General features: G+C 40.3%; 1 protein-coding gene across 1 annotated transcript in view; it reads left to right on the top strand.

Annotated features, from left to right (window-relative positions):
• Positions 1-3,303: 3,303 nt before the first annotated feature.
• LOC127136872 (uncharacterized) overlaps positions 3,304-19,591 on the top strand; it is a 44,685-nt gene continuing 28,397 nt past the window's right edge. Inside the window, exons 1-2 of the mRNA XM_051063386.1 lie at positions 3,304-3,412; positions 4,118-4,212. Coding sequence (XP_050919343.1) covers positions 3,304-3,412; positions 4,118-4,212 — 204 coding nt within the window. The remainder of the gene's footprint in view (positions 3,413-4,117; positions 4,213-19,591) is intronic.

The following is a 19,591-nucleotide window of genomic DNA, read 5'->3' as shown; positions in this document are numbered from 1 at the left end:
TAGGATGAGCGTCTCCCATATTTCGTCTGATAGAGGTTTAAGATCCAGTGCCCCGGTTCGTCCACCACATCACTCCCTTATTAGCATTGCTGGATACAATGAACATCACCTCTAATGTTTGGTTCTGACGCCAAAGGTCGTCCATAGCGACACACATCTCTACTATGATGTTTCCCTCACCATCATAGTCTTTTTGACCAGATTAGCTATCTTCTTATTCACCATGATATGGGGTGAGTGCAAAGACAATACTCTAGGTGAATGTAGTGAGGGTGGACCGAGACATCGAGGGCCCACGATGGGCACCAATTATACTGCATAAAATTATAATGAGCGTGACAATAGTTAGTGGATAAGGATTGTCAGAGGCTTTAGGGTTTGTTGAGGATTAGAGCTAACTCACACAATGGAATGAAAAGCTTTGTATAATTAGTTTCTCTGTGTTTAAGATTGTCCCTCTAGTATCATGGTATTGATATATTTATATCCCCCAAGAACCTTGAGTTGACTGAGCCAAGTCTTTATAGAATATAGTAACCTTCATGAAAGTGGGTGGTTGATACCTAGAAATCTAGGATATGCAGTTAAGCCACACGACTTCCTAGTTACTGACAGTTCACCCAGTATAAACTCCATCCACAAACGTGTGTTATGGATGGAGAAATGGAAAGTTGGGAGACGAATCCAGACAAGGGGCAATCGAACTAGACGAAGGGCACTCGAACTAATACATGGGTGACTCGGGAAAGACAAAACATATACCACTTGCCCTTTGGGTTAAGGTATCCCTCAATTACTCCACTACATTTAATTTCATACATATGCAAAATAAATAATCATAAGTGAAATGTGAAGTTACGTTATCTTCTTCATGATTTTCTATGAGATAAATATTTTCTTCTTCCTCATATGAGGATTCCATGTTATTGTCATCCTAGGAAATGTAGGCTTCTTTTTAAGGTTTTTTGAACTTTCTTTAATTTTAATTATGTTTCCTTCTCTAGTTATGGTTTTTGTAACAACCCATTTTTTTTAAGTATTTATTTATTATACTATTATTATGATATTTTAATTTAATTATGTGGAGTATTAATTAATTAATTGGTGTATTAATTCATTATCTAGTGGATATAAGAAATAAGTAAATAATTGAATTAATTAATTAAATTGGTGTGCATAGTGAATGGTTAATTATTTAAATTTAAATAGAGGTATTTAAATATAAGGTATTATTGGGCCTAGTGATTAAATTAGATGATTTAAGCCCAACTAGAATACTATTATAAATAGTAAGAGTGAAGGAAGTGAGAATTAGAATTCACTTGAGCACTGAAAGCAATAGAGAAAGAGGAGAGGAAAAACGAGAGGAGTCAAGAGTTCCATCAAATTGACAAGGTAAGGGGGAAATCCTTATCATTGTGGGTTAGTATGATTGGGTTAATGGGTAGGAACATGATTTAGGTTGAAATCCTTAATTGGCATGGTTTTGGAATTATTAGGTCTTGATAAATACTCTTGAATTGTGATGATTAAATTATTCTAAAACTGTGAATTAATATATAATTGGATGAGTCATAATTTTCTGAACGTATAGCTTTTTACGGAATCGAAATCGGAGGTCCGGAAGTCCTCCAACGGTGAAAAATGCGGGGAAATCTGCATTCTGTTTCGTGTTAGCGCAGGAACAACATTCTATTTTGCGTTAACCGGTTAACCCATGACGTTAACCGGTTAACACTGTTATGATATTGAAAAAAATTGCATTCTGTCTTGCGTTAACCGGTTAACCCAGGGCGTTAATCGGTTAACACTGTTAAAAATTGCCAAGAAGCGCATTCTGTTTTGCGTTAACCGATTAACCCAGGGCGTTAACCGGTTAACACTGTTTGAAAAGTGAAAAATTGATATTTAAATGTTGTGTGCGTTTTGGAATGAGATCTATGTGTACATATTTGATGATTGGCATATATTGGTGAATAATAGATTGTATGAATGTGTATGTATACCATTATTGAATTGTGAATGATTTATGGTTATGGATGTGTATATGTAATCGTAATTGATGTGTTGTGATGAATGTGTATATGTACCAATTGTGAGTCATGGTGATATGTGGGATGTTGAGACGGTATATAGATGGTCTCAATTGCATATGTGTTGGTATGTGTGCATTCATTCATAGCATGGTTGGCTTTATTGCGGAAGTGGTTAAGCGGTGATCCTTCATTGGAAACAGACGTAGCAGACGTTAATCCTTAAGTGGGATTAGGCGTAGTATTTAAGCGGTGATCCTTCATTGGAAACAGACGTAGCAGACGTTAATCCTTAATTGGGATTAGGCGTAGTATTAAACGGTGATCCTTCATTGGAAACAGACGTAGGGCTTTGGTCTTGTCCGGATCAGAAGCGTGGCTTGGATTCTAGATATTGAATCGGAAAGCGGTGAAACTTTGAGTTCACATTGAGGTACCACATGCATAGAGTCACATTGTCTTGCATTGAGTCGTCTATAGTTATGTGATCATTGAATGCATGTATTGATGTGAATGCGATGTACGTTTGAAATATGTGAGATGATTGTTGATTAATATTATTGACGTGATTATACCAAGTGTGATGAATTCTTAAACGGTGTTTTAATTCATTGTGCCTGATTATGCTATTTCATAATGATTTTGGAATTCTCACCCTTTCTGTTTGAATGTTACCTTTACATGGGTATCGTGCAGATACTACAGAGTAGTATTGCTGGAGTAGGTGGACGGTAGCTCGCTCAAGAATAGCTGGAGAGTTTCTGTAGTTAGTTTGAATTTAGGTAATGAGTCAATGCTCTGGTCATGTAACACTGGGTAGATTAGTGGTATTGAACTCCTATTTTATTTTGATATGCTTTATATCATTAATTGTTTTACTTTGTTTGGAGTGATTATTGAGAGATGATCATGGTATGGGACATGGATCATTTTATGAAATACATGAGTATTCTTTATTTTCCGCTGCGAACGCATATTGCTTGAATATTCATGATGAGTGAAATGTGTTATTTTGAATGACCAGGTGTATTGTTGGTTTTTGAAAGTTTTAAGTTTCGAAAACGTCGATGTGACGCCCTTTTCTTTATATGTGTGCTTATTTACTCTGATTATATGCTAAATAATTTGGGGTAGAAAAAAAGGGTGTTACATTAGTGGTATCAGAGCATGGTCGACCAGTTGGTCAATAGTAGTAGGTTTTCCGTGGTATTTGATTTGTGTATCTGACACGATCAATACTGTTTGTTTGATGTTTCGGGTTGTTAGGACAATGGTTGCAGGCAGGAATAACGATGCCATTGCCGAGGCGCTGAGGATGCTGGCTGAATCCATGGGTCAGATCCATCAAGCGAATGTCCATCAAGCGAATGTGAATGCTGGTAACCAAAAGGGAGATGATGATGAGTTTCGTGCTTTGGGGAGATTCCAGCGGAACAATCCTCCTATCTTTGAGGGTGAGCATGCACCTGAGAAAGCTCAAGCTTGGCTGAAAGCAATTGAGAAGATCTTCAGAGTCATGAACTGTACTGATGCTCAGAAAGTGCAGTTTGGTACCCATATGCTTGAGAAGGAAGCTGAAGATTGGTGGAATAACACTCTTTAGAGGTTCGAAGAAGACAACTGTGAAGTTACTTGGACTCTTTTCCGTGATACCTTCTTGGAGAACTATTTCCCAGAAGATTGTCGTGGGAATAAAGAGGTGGAGCTCCTTGAATTGAAGCAAGGAAATGGTACCGTTGCTGATTATGCTGCTAGGTTTCAGGAGCTTATCAAGTATTGTCCTCATTACAATACTGCTAATGCTGAGAGATCTAAATGTTTGAAGTTTGTGAATGGCTTGAGACATGATATCAAGAAGGCCATTGGTTACCAACAGATTACTCATTTTACCGAATTGGTTAACAAGAGCCGGATTTATGACGAGGATAGTACGGAGAGTGCTTCTGTCTACAAGAGTCTGAAGGGGAAAAACCAAGATCGGGGGAAACCATACGATGACAAGAGGAGACAATCTAATGTTGGCAAGAAGCCAAGTGGGGGAGTATCTTCTATTCCACTTAAGTGCTTCAAATATGGTGTGGAAGGCCATCGTGCTACGGAGTGTAGTAGAGATTCTGGGAAGTGTTTCAATTGTGGCAGGATGGGTCACAGAGCAAACCAGTGTAGGGTTGGTTCGAACGTAACTTGTTTCAACTGTGGTGAGAAAGGTCACATTAGTTCGCAATGTGATACGCCGAAGAAGGAGCAAGTGAAGGGAAAGGTGTTTGCATTGTCTGGTGCGGAAACCACTACCGATGATAGACTAATCCAAGGTACGTGCTTTATTAATGGTACACCTTTGATTGCCATTATTGATACCGGTGGAACACATTCTTTCATTTCTTTGGATTGTGCTAAGAGGCTGAATCTCATATTATCTGATATGCGTAGAAGTATGATTATTGATACACCTGCTATGGGTTCTGTTTCTACTTCCTATGTGTGTTTGAATTGTCCGTTGAGTATATTTGGTAGGGATTTTGGAATTGATTTAGTTTGTCTTCCGTTAGAGCAACTCGACGTGATTTTGGGTATGAATTGGTTAAAAGTTAACCGGGTGTATATCAACTGTTTCGAGAAGACGATTATTTTTCCCGAGGTTGATGCTAAGGGAGACTGGTGTGTGTTTGCTAAGCAAGTTGATGAATCGGTGCAAGATGGTGCCGAGTTGTTTATGTTGTTGGCAACTTTGGATATTCGGGAGAAGAGGACGATCGAAGAACTGCCAATAGTTTGTGAATTTGCGGAGGTATTTCCGGAAGATATAAGTGATTTACCGCCGGAACGAGAGGTCGAGTTTTCGATTGATTTAGTTCCTGGAACTAGTCCTGTATCGATGGCTCCCTATCGAATGTCCGCTTCTGAGTTGAAAGAGTTGAAGAGTCAACTTGAAGACTTACTCGAGAAGAAGTTTATTCGTCCTAGTGTGTCGCCGTGGGGTGCACCTGTGCTATTGGTCAAGAAGAAAGAAGGTTCTATGAGATTATGTGTTGATTATAGACAACTGAATAAAGTGACGATTAAGAACAAATATCCATTTCCGAGGATTGACGATCTGATGGATCAGCTGGTTGGAGCTTGTGTGTTTAGCAAAATTGATTTGAGGTCTGGGTATCATCAGATTCGTGTAAAGGCTGAGGATATTCAGAAGGCTGCTTTTAGGACAAGGTACGGTCACTACGAGTACTCCGGGATGCCTTTTGGGGTGACGAATGCACCTGGTGTGTTTATGGAGTATATGAATAGAATCTTTCATGATTATCTGGATAAGTTTGTAGTTGTGTTCATCGATGATATATTGATTTATTCCAAGGGCGAAGAGGAGCATGCAGAGCATTTGAAAGTTGTGTTATCGGTGTTGAAATACAGGAAGTTGTTTGCTAAACTCTCTAAATGTGAATTTTGGTTGAGCGAAGTAAGTTTTCTTGGACATGTGATTTCGAGCGGTGGGATTTCTGTGGATCCTACGAAGATCGAAGCTGTATCTCAGTGGGAAGCTCCTAAGTCTGTTGCTGAGATTCGAAGTTTCCTTGGTTTGGCTGGTTATTATAGGAAGTTCATTGAGGGATTTTCTAAGTTGTCGTTACCGTTGACGCAGTTGACTAGGAAGGGTCAAGCTTTCATTTGGACTTCGCAGTGTGAAGCGAATTTTCAAGAGCTTAAGAGAAGATTGACTACGGCTCCTATTTTGACTTTACCGGATCCGTTAGAAACCTTCGTTGTGTATTGTGATGCTTCTTTGTTGGGTTTGGGAGGTGTTCTGATGCAAAAGGGGCAAGTGGCAGCTTATGCTTCAAGGCAACTCAAAGTTCATGAGAAGAATTATCCGACGCATGATTTAGAGTTGGCCGCCGTTGTGTTTGTGTTGAAGCTTTGGAGACATTACTTGTGTCATACCCCAAAAATTACCCATCATTTTTCCTAAAAAAAAAAAAAAAAAAAAAAATTTAATTAATTAATTAATTAATTAATTAATTAATTAATTAAATAATTAAAATAAATATATAAATAAAATATAACAAATTATTTTGGACTTGGGTCTCCCTCATTCCAAGCCCATTACCCACGAAATTAGTCTATAAATACTGAAGTTTCAGTAGAGGAAAACACTTGGAGTCAGACTTGGAGTTGACACTGGGAGATTCACTGGAGAAAGAAGGAAGAGAAGCAAAACACTCTGAGGTTTCCTTGGAACAAAACCTTGAGGAAAAAGAAAGAGAGAGAACAGAGAAGGGCGGATAGAAACTTTGGCATAGGAACCCTGCCTACCCGGAGAATTCAGAGTAAAGAAACCCTGAAGGCAGCCCATCTGCACCGAAGCCATCGCCGTCCAATTCCCGCTGCCTAACTTATTCCGATACTACAAGTGGTCAATCCCTTCAACCTTGAATTGGCAAACAGGTTTGCGTATCTCTATTGTTTATACTTTCAATTGGCCATATCTACATATATAATGCATCATGATTAAATGTTGATATATAATTTGCTTTCGTATGGGAATTTAAATATGCCTGAATACCCTGAATGTTTGACCATGTTATTCCTGTGATAAAATGCCATAAAATTCAAAGTTCCTAACATGGGTCTGTTTTCAAATTCAAAATCCGTGGCCTTCGCTAGGCGAGGCAGAGGCGAACGAGACAGTACCTGATTCTTCTAGTCTGTTTTTTTATGTTTTTATCATAGCCATGCATTATTCATCTTATCCTATTTATTGTTGTGATATTTCTCCGGTGTAATCTTCGATTGCACCCTGATTTGGTGTTCTGACATGTTTCTTTTTTTGAGTTTCGTAAAGGTTCACATATCCCAGGAAAAGGTTATTGGCTAGGTATTCCACTTTATTTGTGGGATACCCTTGTGGAGTTTCACCCTAAATTAATTTTTTAATGTATTAATTTCTAATGTATTAATTTTTTAATATATTATTTTTAATAATTTTAATGTGGAGTTTCATCCTAATTATATAATTAATTGTAAAACTTTGCCTTTGAATAAGTGATCTTGGACCTCTCTTTGTTGCCTTACGATTACGATATTACGGTCATGTCCCGCGAACGTGGGGATACCCTTAGCAAAGACCCTTCGGTTAAATCATCATAAAATAAATTATAGTCCCTCGGATGTTGCCTTCGAATATACAACTTTGTCCCTCGATGACCCTCCGATGTTGCCTACGGTTAAATGATGATAGTCCCTTCGAATGCTAAGGTATCCTCATAACTGTTGCCTTCAATGACCAATCGATGACCCTACGATGACCCTTTTACATCCAAAGGATAAAACTACTTATTTCTCAATAATAAGGACAGTTTTACCCTCATAAGGATAGGAAATACTCATAAAGACCTTGGGTCGGTATAACTCTTAATTGCTGGCTCACAACCTAAAACATTTTTTCACACCTCACACCTTTCAAAATACCTTCAGAAAATCACCACTTGGTATACATTCATACTAGAATCATTACCGAGTTATATTTTTCTAAACAATTTTCAAAACTAAACGAGATAATCACTTTGTATACATTCATACAAGAATCATTACAAAGTTAAATTCTCTTTTCAAAACAATTTTTCTAAACAATTCACAAACACTTTTTTAGACAAAAATAATATAAGTGATCGAGCAATTAAGAGCCCATGGATAACCATGGATACAAAGGGTGCTAACACCTTCCCTTTGTATAATGTACCTCCCGAACCCAAAATCTAAATTAAGGTCTTTCCTGTTCTTTTCCACCTTTCCTTATTGGATAAAAGAAAAGTCGGTGGCGACTCTTGCTAACCGCGACATTGCGATTAAAACCACAAAAAGTCCAGTTCACCGTATGACAGAACTGGCGACTCTGCTGGGGACCCTTAAAAAGAGAGGTTACCTTAAAAACAAGATCACTTATTCAATTTGTCTGATTTATTTTTAAGGGATTGCTTGGGTATGTTATGCTTGAGTGAAAGATCCTACACCCGGATCTAGTGTACCTTAGGTAAGTAGCAAGAGATCATCGCGACTGTCCGGCGTATACTGGAATGGTCAAAATGATGGCTACGGTTAATGTGGCACTTTGGATGTCCTGATGTTCCTCATGTTAGTTGAGGAAATATTTGGCATTCGCGTGGTGTCATAAAAGCATTAACCAGACCTTTAGAACCCTAATTGACTCATCCTGGCCATTAGAAAGTAGTGAGATAACTGGCTTCGGTTCCGACTGGAGTTGGTTGAGACTCGATACTACACTCTTTGAGATTGGACTTTAGGGAAGCTTCGGTCAACCACTTGGTGTTGCACTGAAGTGGACTTAAGGAAAGGTCAATGATTTGAGATCCTTCTAGAACCCGGTTACTATTCTAAGACAGGTTGAACCAACCAAACTTCAGTGGGGAGGGTATTTACCTATGGAACTCACGCAAGCCTTAAAACCTAGGAATGATTGTTGTGTGACTTGCTTGTGCTTGTTATTTATCTAACAACATGACATCATAACAACATAACATCATAACATCATGGCATTGTACTAACCATTTCAAGGATTTAGGGATTTAACTCTGCTAAAAAAAAACAAAAAAACAGAAAAAACAAAAACAAAAGCAAAAACAAAAGAGAAAAGAACAAAAAAGCTCTTTTTGTTAGTTTATGCAAAGTTAAATCCCGAAAGTCCTTGAAAACATTTCATACATTGCATTGCATCGCATAACAGGTATTCTAAAGGATCAGTGTTCTCACGATTTTCCTATCAAACAGATTCCAGCAGATTCAAACAGATTGAACAATGGCTCTCGAACAAACTGTCAAAGATCTCCAGGCCCAGAATGCTCAATTCCAGGAAATGATGCTGAGCTTATCTAAGGGGCAGGAAGAACTGAAAGCTCTTTTGATGGAGAAGAAGAAGGACCAGAAACCTGTGGGTTACATCAACCCGGGGAGAAGGCTTAAGGGACAGGTTACAGGAGTCAAGATTAGAATTCCGAAGGATTCAGAAGAAGAGACCGAGAATGATTCGGAAGATGAGAATCCTAATCTCGTCGATTCTGAGGACGACGATGAAGATTATGAACATGAACAGTACTCTCCGAAGGATGATAAGTACAAGTTGCTGGAAGAACGTATGCTAGCTATGGAGGGGCAGAAAGTGCCCGGTCTGGATTTCGAAAACTTGGGTCTGGTCTCTGATGTGGTCATTCCCCGCAAATTCAAGGTTCCCATTTTCACTAAGTATGATGGTGCCTTTTGTCCTCAGATGCATCTAAGGGCTTATGTGAGAAAGATTCAGCTGCACACTACTGATAAGAAACTGTGGATCCATTTCTTCCAAGAGAGTCTGTCTGGCACACAGTTAGAGTGGTATTATCAGCTTGAGAGCTCTAACATCCGCACATGGACTGATTTAGCAACAGCTTTCTACAAGCACTACCAGTATAATTCTGAGTTAGCGCCTACTCGGCTACAGCTACAAAATATGACTATGGGCTCTAAAGAAAGTTTCAAAGAATATGCTCAAAAGTGGAGAGATTTGGCTGGCAGAGTCAAACCCCCTATGACTGATCGAGAGTTAGTGGACATGTTCATGGGTACACTGACTGACCCATTCTACAGCCATCTACTGGGAAGTTCCTCGTCAGGTTTCACTGAACTTATCTTGACAGGTGAACGGGTTGAAAGCGGCATTCAAAGTGGAAAGATACAGGCAACTACTTCTGCAAGCACCAAAAAGTCCTATTAGGGAAAGAGTGAATCAAATGCTGTGTACAGTGAGAGGAAGCATAACAAGAAGAATCGTGACCATACTGTTGGGGCGGTTACAATTGCCGCACCGCCATCTCAGAACTTCCAACACAGACAAGACAGGTCGAGAAGACAGTTTACCAAGATCAATATGACTTTAACCCAAGCACTGCAGAGTATGTTAAAGGCCAATTTGATTACCCTCAGAGGCCCTCCTGCAAATCCCAACACTACTTCTCCTCGTTATAATCCCAACGCCAGGTGTGCCTATCACTCCGATAGCCCCGGGCATGATACGAATGATTGCTGGTTGTTGAAGAACAAGATTCAGGATATGATCGACGCTGGAGAAATTGAATTTGATCCTCCGGCGACCCCCAATGTCATCACAGCACCTTGTAGCACCTCAAATTTGCACCCATCATTGTACATACATTTTCATATTAGGTCCTAGCATATCATGGTCCATTGCATAGCATTGCATTGCCTCATTTGCCTCAAGTGCAAGCCAATCAAGGAATTAGGTCAAACTGATCAGGAGATCAGTCAACCAAGCAAGCAAAAGAATTTCTCATTAAATCAAGGCCTTGGGGTTTGTCCAACAAGTTCACGTGACTTGGAGGTCTATTTGAAGTATTTTGGTCAAGGGTTAAGGGCTCAGAGGTCAGCAGTTCATGCCCAGACAGTCAGAAACCCTAAGAAAAGTCAACTGTCAGTCAAAGCAGTGGATGGTGGTCATTCTTGTGGAATTTGGGCACCATGGTCAATAATCAAGAGTTCATACAGCTTGGGACATCATTTGAAGTCAAGTTCTCAAGGAATTAGGGTTTGGAAGTCATCAGTCAATGCATAATCAGTCAGAAACCCTAAAAGTCAACTGTTGGTCAACTGTCCATTTAATCAGTGATTGGATGATTGGAATTGGTTTGTGAGAGTTCATTCATGTCCAAATAGTCATCATACATCATGCCAAACACCATCATGGAAGAATTTGAAGCCAGATCATGAATTTCCCAAAATGGAAACTGGGCCTGTAACTGAAACCTGCCATAAATGGAAAGTCTTGATCCTCAAACTTACATTGTGATACAAGCCTCAAATGAATTTTTGCCCAACATGAAAGTTGAAGATCTTGTTCTCCCATTTCCAAAAAGTCCTAGAACTCTCAATTCCCATGTGTGGTTGGCAAGTTATGATCGAATCGATTTCAGAAAATCTTGAACTTCAAAGGGCCATATCTCTCAAACCGTTTGGCCAATTTTGGTGGGGTTTTTTCCTACAAGTCACATTTGATCCCCTCTTTCCAAAAATATAAATTTCATGAGCCAAAACTTCACCAATCAAAATGGCAAATTTTGACCTTTTTCATTTAAATGTAAGTTTGACCAAGAGTTGACTTTTTGACTCAAACATTTTTTCAACATTTGACCAATTGGAACAGCTCATAAATGTCATTTAGAAGGTGTTTGCAAAGTCAAAATATGCAGCACATGTGAATATTGCTTGGTTGCTTGAATTGTAAGAAAAGTACCATTTAACCATACTTGCACCATACTTGTCCATGCCTTGCCTTGTACCTCAAGAGGACACACATTGTGCAGCATTCTTGATCATTTTTCTGTCATGTTGAGACCTCATTATGCAGCCAAACAACCTACAAGTACACATAGCCATGCTTGCTCACTTGAATTTTGGCAAAAGGACATGTCCAATTCATGAACCATACCTCTTGCAACCTTGCCTTGTACTACTCTCACATAGCAGAATTTTTGGGCCATCATTCTTTGTTTTGGACACACACAACACAGCCACATGACCAATTGCATACCACTCACTCTCTAAAAAACCCTCACCCTGCTGTGCAATCAAGAATAACCATACCATGCCATATTTAATGCAGCAGAATTCAGGATTTTCTGTCATGGAGAACAGCAATAGCAGCATGAAAAACCATAACTGAAGGACATTGCCTTGCCAAAAGCAGGATTCAACAACAGTCTTTTTGGTGAGGTATTTTCTGTCCTTTTGAGGACAGTAGCAGCAAGGCAGCAGGGCAAAAACCATTTGGCCAAAACAATACAAAACAGCAGGGCATTTTTTCTTATTTGTGATTCCTGTCAAAAAGGGAACCTGGCCCTCACTTTCCTGTCAACAAAAAGGCAACAAACCACCTGCTAACAAAAAGACATAATAGACTTCTCACTCATTTTTCTCCAACATCATCCTTGCTTGCTTGCATTCACCATTGGCTGTCATAACAAAAAGGAGAAAAAACCAAAAGCCCAACAGACCTCACTTGGAATTTTCTTCAAAACCTGTAAAACACAAAGCCACAAACCAACAGCTCCACCATCCTATTTCTGTCATGAAACTGCATGAACCAAACCAGAAAACTCCACTGATGCACATATGCATCCTTGGCCACTTTTGAAAAATCTGCAGCAAGAAAACCCTTACTCTCCCACCACAAAACACACACTGCTGGCCATTTTGCATTTTTTCTTCTGTCATCAAAAAACTAGTGACAACAGCATACCAATTCACTCATGCTGAACCTCACTTGCCTTTTCCAACAAAAGCCTGGCCATTTGCATTTGGTCTGAAGAAAAGCACGAATTCTGCACAAACCCTTCAAAAACCCTTGAGTAACCTTCATTCCTTCATCATCCATCACTTAGAGCTTGGACCTTTGACTGTTTGGGCTGAATCATCCAAAACATTGTTGCATCTCAGCTTTTCTGCAGAAGTCAAGTAATTTTCGACCCCTTTGTTTTGTTAAATTGTTGCATGTTTTGGAAAGATCTTTGGATGCTGAATTCACTGATAGCTTTAGTTTTGAGATTGGTTGATTCTATCAAAAGATATGCTGATTTGAAATTTAGTGCTCATATTGTTTTTTGCTCGAATCCTGTTTGTTCATGTACTTTGATGAAAATGAATAGTGGATTAGGCATGTATGATGCTTAAGGATCACATTGCAATGTTCATTTATTGTTTCTGTGCATTTTGTTTTTAAGCACATGAATGCATTTTGCTGCTGTTAAACCTTATGAATATGCCTAGAGAATCCATGTGAACCATGTTAAATGTTGTTTGCGTGCTATTTTGGATTTTCAATTGCTTTGGTTTTGCTTGAGAATGCTGAATGCTATGGCTGCTAAGACCTAAATGCATGAGCTCTGCCCAGAAATTCCATGTGATGTGTTTTGTTTGTTTGTTAACTACTGTTGTTTAGTACTGATGATTAATGGCCAGGCTTAATTATTGAGGTTTATTCATTGATTCATGTTTGGATGTTGATGATACAATGTTGAAGGCCATGCTGCTAAAATCCTGCTGCAGTACTGCATATGTCCAGAAAATCAATGATTTGTGTTTGTCGTGTTTGATTATGGCCACTTGATTGTTGCATTGATTATTATGTTAACATGTTGCAATGCCTTGCTGTATTAGAAACCCTAGCATTCCCTGAATTTGCATGAAGTTTGGATTGTTGTGTGTTGCTGAATGATTTTGTTGGAACACTAATACCATGCTGTTTGATTGGGTTTGTTGAAATTTTGTTTTGCTGATGAAGTTACATGTACTGCTATGCTGAATTTCAATTGATAATGATTGATAAACATTAATGTCCTGCTGCTGTGTTTGAACATTAATATTTGCCAGAAATCCACATATATCATGCTTTGCTTGTTTGTGCTATGATGTTACAAGAGTGAGTGTTATGCTGTTGTGTGTTGGTGCATGATTTTTTTATGCTGATGAACTTGCTTCAAGAGCAAATACCATAGAACCCTGCTGTTCATGAGCTTTACATTTGAATTTCCTGCTGTCTATGTGAATGTTGTTGCTTGAATTGATGATTGCATGATGTTGTTTGTGTGCTGCTGTTGTTGCCAATGCCATGTGGTTGCTAAAACCCTAAGGGTTCATGTGAAACTCAGAATTTTCAACTTGTTGGCCGTGTTACTGTTCCATTGGCTGGGAGCCAATAGGAACATTTTATTTGCCTTGCCAAAACGCAGTAGTTTTGATTAATGAGCCCAGAATTACACTTCTGCCATTCGTTGACTCATTGTTGACCATTTGCCATGCTATGTGTTTCATACTTTGTTCAATTATCCATTCAACTTCAACAATTCATTTTGAATTCATTTTAACTCCAAAAATTGTGGGATTTTTTGCATTAAACTCATGAATATGTCCTTCATTTTATTGTGAATTTTAATTAATTTTTCAGTGGCTGGATTTTAAATGATAATTATTTTCCCAACATGTATGCAAAATGATACATTGTGCCATTCCTTTTGTGAAATTGTCATATTGCATCCAATGAGCTTGAAATTTTTTGTGGTGAAAATAGACACATTGACCTTCATTTCCATATAAAGTTTGTGCATTTATCATTTATGGATTGAGAGTTATGATTTTCTGAAGTGATGTGTTGCATTTGGTGTCATACCATGATCATGCATTTTCTCTAATTTTGTTCACATGCTTCCTCTTATCCAATTGACCCCAAATTTTACATGAACCATCTATCACATGTCTAGTTTGTGTATGAATTTTCTTGGGATTAATCTTGCTGTTTTCCATTTGATTGTGAATTTTCTTCCATGCTTGGTCATTTGTTAACTTTTTGTGCTATGCATTGCCAAATCTTTTGTGAAATCCTCATACCATATCACATGGACATGAAATTTGATATGTGATAACTAGACATCTCAAGTTTGGCATTGGTGTTAATCTCATTCATTTCTAATCTGTTTTCAATTTGATATGATTTTTTGAAGTTGACCCATGCTTGTTGACTTTCTTTGTGCATGCTTGAATTTGGTTTGACTTCATGATTTTCATTGACTGCCTTCCACTTGCCCAAATGGGATGAAATTTGACATGCTTACTATGCTATGTGTTAGGTTTGATCATGTTTTATTTGGTGATTTTTGGAAAATGTTTAGGTCATTTTTGATGCAAGTCTTGCTGTTGACTTCTATGAGCTTCTGTTTGCCATGCTTTGACCTAATTTGTTCATGAAATGATGATAGTGATTGATATGAATGTGAACCCAATTGGTTTTGTTTCCTAATTGTTTGAACATGATTTTGGATACTTAACCCTTGCTGTTTTGACTTTCTCATTCACTTTTGACCCTAGGCTTGCCCTAGTGGTCCTGTTACTCACCTTTGAGTTTGTGATTTCAGGTTGACCATCAAATGGCCGTTGAGACCAATTCTTTTGATTGAGCTTGCTCAAATACCATTGCCTAACCTCTTTGTTTTGTAGGTGGCTTGGCTCACATGCCCTAAAGCCTTGTGCCTTGCACATCCATGTGCCTTTAATGGACTGTTGTTGTCTGTTTCTGTTTGTTTTGTTTGAAGTTGCATACTAACCTCTGCTTGACTGTTTCAGGTGCTTTAGTTGCTTAGTTCTTTATGAACTTTTTGCTTTGCTTTGCTTGTATAAGCAATTTGCATTGAGGTATGTCTCTTTTACTTCATGTAGTCTGGAAGACCTGGCCTGTTACTTGGCCAGGCAACTGTCTGAAGTCCTCCTTAAGAGGCAATGTTTGTGATTGTTTACTTTTGTCCTTGCATAGAGTCAAAGTCCTCCTAAGTGAAGAGGCAATTGGTGGAAGGTAGGGATATGCAATCTATCCCCCACTATTCAGTGTGTCATCTGCCTTGCTCACACCACTGTGTTGATGCATTGCAGATACAAACCCAAGATCTTGTACAACTGTACAGTTGAGTCAGTTCTAAATGTGTAGAAGGGTTCCCACTTTCTGAACCCACACATTCTTGTCTTGAGCTCTCCCAGGCCAGGGATAAGAGCCGTGAAGTCTCATCTTCACCCACCTTTCATCTGCTTCACCTTAGCCCCTCAATGGCAAGGTTAAGAGCACACTCACCCCATTCCAGAGGTTTGTTTGTTGAGGTTGATATGACCCCTTGACTAAAACCTAATCCTTGTTTGAGCCACTTGTTTGTGTATAGCGTGTGCTATCTGTGCAAGTTAGGATTGTTTGACTTGCTTCCTGTGCAAGTTAGGATAGTTTGACTTGCTTCCTGTGCAAGTTAGGATAGTTTGACTTGCTTCCTGTACAAGTTAGGATTAGTTTAGACTTGCTTCCTGTGCAAATTAGGTTTTGCTTGGCTCGCTTCCTGTGCGAGTTAAGTGTGTGTGTGGCTTGCTTCCTGTGTGAGCCATACTTAGGATAGGTTGGCCCTTGTGCCATTTAGCTAGAAACCTTAACTTAGGGATGATTTTGCATGATAACATCTAGGCTCGAGTCGTAGTCTCCCTAGTGTTGTGTCTCCCTCTGTTATCTGGTTAGGCTAGTCCTTTATCCCTGCGTAGGGGAACTACATCGCCCTGATCTTCATACCAGATGAAGTATGTAGGCAGGAGATTGAGCTGATCTCTCCGGGCGCCCTTTTTCTTTTTGTGTGTGTTGTCTGACCTTTGCTAGGCTCGAGTCCCTGACTCCTTAGCATTTGCTGTCTGTTTGTTTGTGTGTGTTTGACAGTTATAGGCTGAGTCCCCGACTCCCTATCAACCTGTTGTGTTGTTGTATGCTCGGAAGCTGATGTAAGTCCATCGAGTGGCATTCGGGTTCCAGTGTGCGTGTGTTTGGTTCGGATGCTGATGTAAGTCCAGCAATTGGCATTCAGGCTCCATGTTTGCCTTCTTGCGTGTGTTTAGGTTCGGATGCTGACATAAGTCCAGTGATTGGCGGTCGGGCTCCACGTTTGCCTTTGCCACCCTTGTGTGTTTGTTTATTTAGTTGTGTGCGTGTCAGCCGAGCTACGAATGCTCTGATTCTTCTCTCGTCCGAGAAGATACGTATGCATAGGATGCGACATCCTAGCGAGCATGTGTCGTTTCCCCAGTCCGAACTACTTCGACTCTGATGTCTATGCCTGATAGACTAAGTAGGCCCAGGATGCGACATCCTGCCGAGTCCAGTTTCAGTCAGTTTCTTTTATCTCTTTCAGCCAGTGTGTGTGCGTGTGAGCAGTGTTTAGCAACCAATATTCCTACCTCTTGTGCGTGGATCCCGTAGAGTACTACGGATGCGTAGGGGTGCTAATACCTTCCCTTCGCATAACCGACTCCCGAACCCATCCTCTTTGGTCGCGAGACCATGTTCTTTCCCAGGTTTACTCTGAGCGTTTCCTTTCCCTCTTTTGGGATAAATAACGCACGGTGGCGGCTCTGTTGTGTCTTGTTTTCCCGCCGGTTTTTCGCGCGATGCGACAGCTGGCGACTCTGCTGGGGACATAGAGAAGTTGACCTATGCTGGTCCATCTTCCCTGAGCGAGTCTCTCCTAGCGCTCTTTAGGTTAGGGTTTTGGTTGCTTTATGCTGTGTTTATTTATTGCATTCATTATTTACTATTTGCATTCATTGTCTATTGTTTGCATTTATGTTTGCATTAATGTTTGCATTTATTCATCTGTTCACCTGGCTGGTTGTTTGTTTCTCTCTGTGTGGGGGTGAAGAGTCAGTTGAGGTAAAAGGTCCAATACCCAGACCATGAGTGCAATCTAGGATACCTAGGAATAGAGTGATTCATGGGAAGCGGGTGGTATGGCGCCACTTAGCGGAACATTGATATCACGAGCAGTTCAGACCCTGGTGGGATGCTGTCGTTACATACTTCGGGTGTGTACATGACAGTATTCTGCGAAAGGTTATTTATGCTGCGTTTCTCTCAAGCTTTACCCTGGCCTAGACTACACCCGTGAGTGGGGAAGGGTTATTTCATTACAGGTACCGTTGGTGACTCGGTTCTGTTGGTGACTTGGTTCTGATGGTGACTTTGTGTTCAGACAGTGTTCAGTTAACCTTAAGTTGGATTTATGTTCTGATTTTGACTGAAGCTTCGACCTAGTGATCAGAGATTGCACAACCAGCCAGCCGTGTCTGCATCATGTGCATCATAGCATATTTATTTTTCAAAAGAAACGCATTGAAAAAAAATATATATAAAAAAAAAATCAAAAGAAAAAAAACTAATCCCTGCATGCATATCATTTCTCAGGTACATTCCAGAGCTTGTTCACTGATAGAGATGGCAACAGTCCCAGAGCCAAAGCGAAAGACCTGTTCCTACAGTTTCCACCGTGAGCCGTTGACTCCGCTAGTTGAGTTGGGTAGCCTCGTGACAGACGATCGACTGAAGAGTTTTGTTGGGCGGTACGGAGATATCTTGACAGTACTGAAGACAGTAGTAGATCCAGTGCCTCTGCAGACGCTTCTTCAGTTCTACGATCCAGAGCTCAGATGCTTCACTTTCCAAGATTACCAGTTAGCACCTACTCTCGAGGAGTATTCTATCCTGTTGAGTATCCCTATTCAGCATCAGACTCCCTTCTTGGACGTTCCAAAGGAGGTCGACTTCAGATTGATTGCCAGAGCTCTCCGTTTGAGTGTTGAGGAGGTTAGTAAGAGTTGGAAGTCCAGTGGGGAAGTTGTAGGTCTGCCATTGAAGTTCCTGTTGAGAGTAGCCAGAGTTGAAGCAGAAAAGGGGAATTGGGAAGTTTTTCACGCACAGTTAGCTGCCATGATCTATGGTATCATCCTATTTCCCAGTATGCCAAACTTTATTGACTTCACTGCTATCAGCATTTTCATCAGAGGGAATCCAATCCCTACTCTTCTAGCAGATACTTACTATGCCATTCACAGCAGGCATGGTAAGGGAGGAGCCATCAGGTGTTGCCTACCTCTTCTGTTCAAATGGTTCATGTCTCTTCTGCCAGCCAGTGGACCATTTGTGGATACCCAGGGCACTCTTAAGTGGACTCAGAGGGTCATGTCGCTTACTTCCTACGACATCAGGTGGCAGTCGTACCGGATGGATGTGAAGGATGTCATCATAAGTTGTGGTGAATTCCGGGGCGTGCCACTCATAGGGACCAAAGGTTGCATCAATTACAACCCAGTTCTTTCTCTTCGCCAGCTAGGGTTTGTTATGAGCGAAAGACCGCTCGAAGCAGAGATAGCTGAGAGTTTTTGTTTTGAGAAGAAGGATGACCCTGTTAGGTTGGAGCAGATAGGGAGAGCCTGGAGAGATGTGGGAGTGAAGGATGGATCCGTCTTAGGGAAGAAGTTTGCCATTGCAATGCCCGATTACACTGATTGGGTCAAGAAGAGAGTAGAAATTTTGTTGTTACCCTACGATAGGATGGAGCCGTTGCAGGAGCAACCACCTTTGATCCTTGCTGATAGTGTACCTGCTGAGTACTATAAGCAAGCCCTGATGGAGAATCGTCGTTTGAGAGAGAAGGAGCAAGACACCCATATGGAGCTGTACAAAGCCAAAGCTGATAAGCTGCACTTGGCCCATCAACTCAGGGAGGTGCAAGGAGAGGATGCTAGCAGAGCAAGAGGTAAGAAGAGGTCATATGAGGAGATGGAGTCTATGTTAGATGCGGAGCATAGGGAATGTCTGAGGCTGCAGAGAGCAGAAGCCAGTTATCAGAAGAAGATCAGAGACTTGGAGAAGCAACTCAGAGATAAAGACATCCAGTTGAAGAAGGAAGTAGACTTGAGACAGGCATCAGAGAACCACCTTGGAGGAGAAGTGGTAGAGCTGAGAAGACAATTGAAGGAGAAGATTACCCCTCTACCAGAATGCTCAGAATGCTCACTGCTGATAGACCAGTGCCATTACCTGAAGACCCTCATTCCGGAGGACCGTCTGTCTTAGTTTGTATCTCTGACTGTATTTTGTTAAGAATCACCTCCAGGTTTGTTGGATGGGATTCATTTGCGTGTAAGCCATCTCT

The sequence above is a fragment of the Lathyrus oleraceus genome, chromosome 4 (genome assembly GCF_024323335.1).
Source record: "Lathyrus oleraceus cultivar Zhongwan6 chromosome 4, CAAS_Psat_ZW6_1.0, whole genome shotgun sequence".
Taxonomy (NCBI): Eukaryota; Viridiplantae; Streptophyta; class Magnoliopsida; order Fabales; family Fabaceae; genus Lathyrus; species Lathyrus oleraceus.
The sequence above is the reverse complement of the archived record's forward strand: the minus strand, read 5'-3'. Positions and strand labels throughout refer to the sequence as shown.